This window comes from Entelurus aequoreus, linkage group LG03, assembly GCF_033978785.1.
Source record: "Entelurus aequoreus isolate RoL-2023_Sb linkage group LG03, RoL_Eaeq_v1.1, whole genome shotgun sequence".
Lineage (NCBI taxonomy): Eukaryota > Metazoa > Chordata > Actinopteri > Syngnathiformes > Syngnathidae > Entelurus > Entelurus aequoreus.
In genome coordinates this window covers 48,449,793-48,458,426 of record NC_084733.1, presented here as the reverse complement: position 1 = coordinate 48,458,426, position 8,634 = coordinate 48,449,793, and the positions used below count along the sequence as shown (strand labels likewise).

Below are 8,634 nucleotides of genomic sequence, written 5' to 3'. Positions count from 1 at the left end.
GGAACACTCTGCCCCTCCATGTTCAAACTGCTCCCACAGTGGAGTGTTTTAAGTCTCGTCTTAAGACCCACTTTTATTCTTTGGCTTTTAACACTACGTGAGTTGTGTGGTACTCTATCCTCTGTTGTCCTCTTGTCTTTTTTTTTATTTTTAATTTTGATTTCTATTTACTGTTTTAATTGATTTTTTCCCTTTAAAATCGTTTTTAATCATATTTATTTTTATATTGTTTTTATATTGGTTCTATATTTATTTTTTGTTTTTATTCAGTCATTGGTGGAGCTAAGGATAATATTTGATTATTGTTTTTAATATTGTTGTGCAGCACTTTGGAAACATTTTTGTTGTTTAAATGTGCTATATAAATAGAGTGGATTGGATTGGATTGGAAAAGTAGTCCCCCAATTCCTATTTTCAAAAGTTTGCTCATTTGAGCAGGAAAACGCTGAACACCAGCCCGGCATCTTTGTTTTCTATCTGTCAACTGTCAGTTTAGGCTGCTCCCCGGCTCCTCATCACCACTTAAAGATGGCGGCCCGAATTGCTCGCGTCACAGCAGCCAATGCTGCGTCTACTTATAAGATGTCTATGGTTATAACGTCATTGCAAACACGGCCATCTGTTGCGTCCACTGCAGTTTGCTACTTTATTCATACTTTTTGTCAAGTGATTTTTTTCAAGCAGGGTTGCATGAGGTACCTAGACTAAACGTTACGTTAGTGAATGTATCACACACAGTAACATAACGTTAGACGTCGGTCAGCAGCACCGCGTATTTTAGCCACCTACAAAAAGACAAACATAGTCAAATAAAGGTCAGTTAAAATGTATACTATATTAAGAATATGTGTACATATTGCATAGTGCCCTGACATCTAAAAAGTACAACTCTGTTCATTGTTATGTTCATGTATTTGTTAGGGTTGCACATCTCCCTCTGATAAACGATTCGATATGCATCTAGATACAAAGGTTACGATTCGATTCAAAAACGATATCCTTTTATTACAGACCGATTCGATTGGATTCGATTCCGAACGATACGATTCGATTTGACGGTTAATATTCAAGACTCCAAATCCCCAAGCATTGTGGCTTTATGGCACTGGCAAAAAAAACAGAACAACAAAATCACATGTCAATGTATTTATTTTTAGACATGGACCAAAAAAAAGTCTGGCTGAATTGTAGGATGGGAACTCCAGAGGTAAACGTAGCACAGAATAGTAACAACAAAGTGCAATATTTCAGCCTGAGCATAGTTTTGAATACTAGAGGTAGGTAACAAAGATTCAATATTTCAACCTGAGCATATAGTGTTTTGAACACTAGAGGTAGGTAACAATGAACACTTGAGGTAGGTAACAAAGGTGCAACATTACAATGTAAACAAGTTACACACCTATAACACATCTCAAAATGTGGCAACAATGAGCACAGTGACAAGTGCTTTGTGTAAAAGAATAGAGAAAATAAATACATATGTAAAAAGAAAAATCAAACTACTGTGTGTAAGCAGTGGCAAGTCCTGCTGCTCTTTCCACCACTGTAGTGGGTTTTTTTGAAAATCTTTCTCGGTCCATTATCACCTTCAGTCAGACTGACGCTTTCGTTCTCCTCCACATTCATTTTCCGTGTTGTCTCTTGTTTATCACTCGTGCTAATACCAGCTAGGCGGCTACCGCGTTTGGCGAGTAGCTTCAGCTCTCGCGTTGTTTTAGAGACGCTGACGCATATTGTAATCTAGCCAACCCATACAAAGTCTCGCGATAACCGATCCATGACTCTATAACCGATTCAGCTAGGAATTAATGGATTATTCGCATTGATCGAGGAGTCTACCTACCGATGCAATCTAATCGCTCACTTGTTGAATCGAATACTCGGTCGCATCGGTTTATCATTCACAACCCTAGTATTTGTTATGTTTTTCATGTGTACGCACACATCAACTCACATTCGGTATGAGATGAGATCAATGAGATAAGGTAAGAACAGGATAAAACTGCTGTGGAACTAGTTACAATGCAATATGCCATGGAAATACAATGTTAACACTTTTGTACAAATAAGTACAGTTGCAGTTGTTTTTTCAAATGTGTTTATTCTGTAAAGGAATGAGTTAAATGTTTCAAATGACTGGTTAATAGTGCTATTATGAAGTGCAATGTCAGCACTATTTTTTTCCTGCAATTTCAAATGCACTTGTTTTAATAAATAAATACAGCGTTTTAAAAGCATACACAATCTGTGTAAATATATTAGCCTGTGATTAAAAGGACTTGAAAGGACTCGAAACTCAAAATGCAGGACTTGGGACTTGACTTGAGACTTTCCAGTCTTGACTTTGGACTTGACTCTGGACTTGCCTGTCTTGACTCGGGACTTGAGGGCAAAGACTTGAGACTTACTTATGACTTGCAAAACAATGACTTGGTCCCACCTTTGGCGAAAAATACACATAAAGACACTTGTTGCAGCGAGTGAGAATTGTGACCGAATCTTAATCTAAATAGAATTATGTGAGCGTCCCGTCGACATCCCAGTGAGATTGGAATTATAACAACAGTAAGTGTTTGTTTTATTCTGGTTTAACATGGTTAGTTTGTATGTTTAGCACCTAGAAATTATATGGATGCTAGTGTCACAATAAAGGGTATTCAGGCAGCAGTCGGCTTTCTAAAACGTATTACTCATCCTCTTTGTGTTACGGCTCAAAAATATAAGGTCTTGTATCATATTTTTTCCCCAAAGTAATCGTTATTGGCTTTCACTAAATCTGCTTGATTAGCATTGTTGTTGATGGGCTCAGGAATCTCCGTGAGATTGATACTATTTTAATCATATCTATTTCTTCGCAAACTTTGGAAGTCTTTTGGTGTCATAAATCAGATATATATGATACTAGCTTAAATATAGAGGCAACTTGTTTTTCCACTCTATTGGTATTTGGTATGGACACAGGCCATCTAATAAAGTAATCATCCCGTATGTATTTATTGAGATGTATCAATATCTTTGACTCTCTCAGCCAATATCTAATTTAAATGCAATTCTTGCATTGGACCCTATGAAATGTGCAATAGCATCTAATTCAGTAGCCAATGAGTTTAGAAAGCATACAGTTGCATTCAAAATTCATGTACAGTAAATTGTATTTTTTTTGCTGAGTAAATTAGTTAAATATAAACAACAATAAGAATAAATAGGTTAAACACAACTAATATTGCAAGCAGTCACTACTTACTGAAAGTGACCATCAACCGGTAATTTAAATTTTAACATTTTGCAAATAAATGTAATTACAATAAGAAAAAAATTGCAAAAAAAGATGCCCAAACGGCTTCATGTAGCACCTAATGCTGCCACAATATTAAACAGAGTTTTTAAAATGTGAGAACAGTCATGCAAAGCATCTATAGTCCAATGGCCTTAATGGTCTGTAGTGCATAAAAATGTTCAAAATATTTTACCTTTAGTTCAAAAATCAGCTGATTCGTGTGGGAGAATTCGACAGAGTCGCATTGCACGTACTGTGCTGCTTTCACTGACTTACATGGACAAGTAGATGGACATAATGATATATATAAATAATGATTGCCTGTGGTATTTGTACAAAGCTATGAAGGTCAATAAATAACCAATGCTTAAATGCTCATATAGCATAGTGATGTATTAACTACAACATATATATTAAAAAAAATGTTTACTCCTAATTACCGTATTTTTCGGACTATAAGTCGCTCCGGAGTATACGTCACACCGGCCGAAAATGCACAATAAAGACGGGAAAAAACATATATACGTCGCTCTGGAGTATAAATCGCATTTTTGGGGGAAATTTATTTGATAACATCCAACACCAAGAATAGACATTTGAAAGGCAATTTAAAATAAATAAAGAATAGTGAACAACAGGCTGAATAAGTGTACGTTATATGACGCATAAATAACCAACTGAGAACGTGCCTTGTATGTTAACGTAACATATTATGGTAAGAGTCATTCAAATAACTATAACATATAGAACATGCTATACATTTACCAAACAATCTGTCACTCCTGATCGCTAAATCCCATGAAATCTTATACGTCGTTGTCGCTCCTGGTATGCGCCGCTCCCTTTCTTTCTGCTGCTCGATCGCCATTTTCTGCTGCATATTTCACTACGTTCGGCTTGTAATCTGCAGTATTTGATTTCATTTTCGGTGCCATTTTAGTTCAGCCCTTCTCCGTTTTTATAAGTTACCGCCAATGTTGATGTGATCCATTTTAATAGCTCCGGCAGTAGCGTATAGCATATAGCAGTTAGCATTCCATGACCCACAATGCAAATCTGCCATGACCCTCCCCCGCCGAATTCTTATTGGTTGGCGTGTGATTGACGATTGCTGACGTGTGTGACGATTGCGGACATTTTCTTCGTCGCTTACGCGAATTACATAAATAATATTATTTGATATTTTACGGTAATGTGTTAATAATTTCACACATAAATCGCTCCGGAGTATACGTCGCACCCACGGCCAAACTATGAAAAAAACGTCGACTTATAGTCCGAAAAATACGGTACTTGATTTTAGGAGAAATTGGATAAAAGATCAAGTAGATTAAATAAAGCACTTTGGGTCAGTAAAATAACTTAGTTTTTTGGTTATACCTGAAACAAACTAAATGGTTGTGGTCCAGCTTATGCAAACACTAGTATGTAGGCATCAATACAATACGGTTGCCTAAGACTTTATGCAGTATAATTCATTAGTGCACTCCGAGTGTAATCTTTGGGACCACATGACTTAACTCTGAAACCTACCAGCACCCTCACTTCTTCACTAAAGGAGAAACACATCACACCAATTGATAAACATTCTTTGGTTGTTAAAGATTTATTTGCCTGATGAGACACTGAACAAAACCTTAAAACAGATGTCCCTTTTACTGGCTGCAGACCGGAGCCGGGCCAGGTCCTATAGCATTAGGACATGGCAGCGTCATCCTCATCTTCCTTCTGCATTTGATCAATGAGCCGCTGACGCTCAGCAGCCTGCCTCATCTTCATCATCACCACACTTTCATAGTCGCGCTCATTGGATAGAGAGCCCTGTTGAGGAGAAACAGATAGAGCAGGTTACCCAGAGAAGTGAATGCGTGAAGATGCAGCGAAGATATGTTTGCTATGACAATTGTTACGCAATACATCGCATCAACATACTCCGTACCTCATAGAGAGCTTAGTTTAGTGAGCATCAAATAAACTAATGTTTTACTACAAAGTAATGTTGTCATTTGGCCTATTTAAGTGGGACTGAAACCTCTTTACAAAACGTGCAGACAAATTCAATAAAATTATTATCCTCGTAAGACCCTTCAGTGTGTCTTTATCGATTAAATAATAAAATGTACGCTACACGTAAACATTTTTTAAAAAAGAGATTCAGTCAGCCTCCTGCAGGACAAAGAGTCAGACCACGGTCCTGTTCTGGAGAACTTCGTAAAATGGTGCAATGATTCATACCTGGAGCTTAATGGCGATAAAACGAAGGAGATGTACATTGACTTTCGCCGTGATCCCCCTGCCAAAGCACCCATTCTCATTAATGGCTCTGCTGTTGAGATAGTCCGTGATTACAAGTATCTAGGCACAATTTTAGACAATAAATTGACCTTTGATGCCAACACTGACCGTATTTGTAAGAAGGCCAATCAGAGGCTGTTTTTCTTGAGGAGATTGAGGGGCTTTCAGGTTGATAAGACACTGATGAGGATGTTCTATTCATCTTGTATTGAATCTATTTTAACTTATTCCATCACTTCCTGGTTTGGTAACCTCAGTGTGGCCAATAAAAATAGATTGGGTGGTATAATCAAGGTGTGCCAAAAGACCAAGGGCGCTACCTTCAACCCCCTGAACCAGATCTATCAGGCCAGAGTCATCCAGAAGGCAATGGCAATTCCGGTCAACCCTCAGCACCCTCTCTTCTCAGAGTTTAGACTCTTACCCTCAGGATGCAGGTACGCCCCTACTAATAGAAAGGCCAAAAACCACAGATACATAACAACCTTTGTTCCCTCAGCTGTTGCCTTTATAAATGAGCTTCTTAAAGACCTACTGAAAGCCACTACTACCAACCACGCAGTCTGATAGTTTGTATATCAATGATGAAATCTTAACATTGCAACACATGCCAATACAGCCGGGTTAACTTATAAAGTGCAATTTTAAAATTCCCGCCACACTTCCGGTTGAAAAACTCCTTTGGATATGATTTATGCGCGTGACGTCACAAAAGCAACGGAAGTGGTTGTACCCCATCGGACCCGATAGAAAAGCCTCTTGTTTTCTTTGACAAAATTCCACAGTATTCTGAATCTTTTGCAATTTGTTTAATGAACAATGGAGACTGCAAAGAAGAACGTTGTAGGTGGGATCGATCGGTGTCTTAGCGGCTAAGTACAATACTGTTAATATCCGTGATATTTGTATTAGTGTACTGTCTTTAAGGGTTTGGGGAACGCGCATGCGCGAGTGAGTTGGCGGAGAACTTGAGTGTGTGTGATCGTGACTTTTGGCTAACAGCAGCTCGTGTATGTGTGTGCGTTACTTTTTTAACTACAACCAGTTACCGCTTGTTAATAAAGCGATTGAGCAATTTGTTTAATGGACAATGGAGACTGCAAATAAGAAAGTTGGAGCCGGTGGAGCAGCGGACTACAGCAACACCAACACCAGGAGGTTGTGTTGTGTTTTGAGCAGGATAACAGACGCACTACGGTGAGTACAGCTTTGGCTTCCAAACATTTGATCGATTGCCCGTACGTGCGTGTCGATATGTGCATGTGACGTACGTAACTTTGGGGAAATATATGTTTCTTGCCAACTCTGATGGCGGCCGGGGTGTCGTCAAAAGCGTACAACGCCCGCCGCCGCATCTAAGTTAGCTACGCAGCTAGGTTAGCTTCTGTTTTTTTTAGCTTCGCCAAGCGGAATATTATTAATCGTGTATTTACATGTTCATGGTTTAATAGTATTATTGATCTTCTGTCTATCCATCCAGTCATGTTTTTTTATTTAGTTTCTATCTGCATTTGAGACTGATGCTATCGCGTTGGCTACGCAGCTAGGTTAGCTTCTGTTTTTTTAGCTTCGCCAAGCGGAATATTATTAATCGTGTATTTACATGTTCATGGTTTAATAGTATTATTGGTCTTCTGTCTATCCATCCAGTCAGGTTTTTTTAAAATTTAGTTTCTATCTGCATTTGAGACTGGCGTTATCGCGTTAGCTACGCAGCTAGGTTAGCTTCTGTTTTTTTAGCTTCGCCAAGCGGAATATTATTAATCGTGTATTTACATGTTCATGGTTTAATAGTATTATTGGTCTTCTGTCTATCCATCCAGTCAGGTTTTTTTAAAATTTAGTTTCTATCTGCATTTGAGACTGTTGCTATCAAGTTGGCTACGTAGCTAGGTTAGCTTCTATTTTTTTAACTTCGCAAAGCTGAATTATTAATCGTGTATTTACATGTTCAGTCACTGTGAATGTCCATTTCGCGTTCTCGACTCTCATTTTCAAGAGGATATAGTATCTAAAATGGTTTAAAATACAAATCTGTGATCCACAATAGAAAAAGGAGAGAGTGTGGAATCCAATGAGCCAGCTTGTACCTAAGTTACGGTCAGAGCGAAAAAAGATACGTCCATCACTGTCTTTCAAGTCATTCACTGTAACGTTCCTCATCTATGAATCTTTCATCCTCGCTCAAATTAATGGTGTAATCATCACTTTCTCAGTCCGAATCTCTCTCACTCCATTGTAAACAACGGGAATTGTGAGCAGCACTACCGCTTGTGACGTCACGCTACTTCCGGTACAGGCAAGGCTTTTTTTATCAGCGAGCAAAAGTTGCGAACTTTATCGTCGATTTTCTCTACTAAATCCTTTCAGCAAAAATATGGCAATATCGCGAAATGATCAAGTATGACACATAGAATGGATCTGCTATTCCCGTTTAAATAAAAAAAATTCATTTCAGTAGGCCTTTAAACAATCTTAGCTGCTATGCAGTCACTTTAGTGGGAAGCGACGTGTGATGATTAGTTTTACAAATGTTTTTAGTTTTTAGCTCAATGCTTTCATGATGGTTTGTATGTTGTATGTATTTTATGTATTTGTAGCTTGTTTTTATTGTTGTACCTTGTTTTTACTGTTGTACCTTGTTTTACTGTTGTACCTTGTTTTACTGTTGCACCTTGTTTTTTACTGTTGTACCTCGTTTTACTGTTGAACCTTGTTTTTTAATGACTACTGCCGCAAACCAAATTGCCCCTCGGGTACAATAAAGATTTTCTAAGTCTAAGTCTAAGAAATCTATCAAATCTATTCTGGTCGCCTCAGTTGAGACACCTGGAAACATCCAGTGAGATGAGCTAAAAAGTACCATAATGCCACTCTGAATGAACAAAAATCAAAATGCACATTAATTTACCTGCTGTGTCTGTGAGTAAAAGGAAGAAAAGGAGTGCGCGACCATGCACAGCATGAAACACGAATGTAGCAAGCATGATTACAGAGAAATGTAATACATTTTCAATCAGTTCATTCGATTGATTTTTTGACACTTAATGTCAGCTGTC

General features: G+C 38.1%; 1 protein-coding gene across 3 annotated transcripts in view; it reads right to left on the bottom strand.

Annotated features, from left to right (window-relative positions):
* Positions 1 to 4,877: 4,877 nt before the first annotated feature.
* dnajc17 (DnaJ (Hsp40) homolog, subfamily C, member 17) overlaps positions 4,878 to 8,634 on the bottom strand; it is a 103,491-nt gene continuing 99,734 nt past the window's right edge. For 2 of the 3 annotated variants that reach the window (XM_062042007.1, XM_062042006.1), the window contains one exon: positions 4,922 to 5,101. In XM_062042007.1, coding sequence (XP_061897991.1) covers positions 5,062 to 5,101 — 40 coding nt within the window. In that variant the 3' untranslated portion in view covers positions 4,922 to 5,061. Of the gene's footprint in view, positions 5,102 to 8,634 lie in introns of all 3 variants that reach the window. The other variant, XM_062042008.1, reaches the window with a different exon arrangement.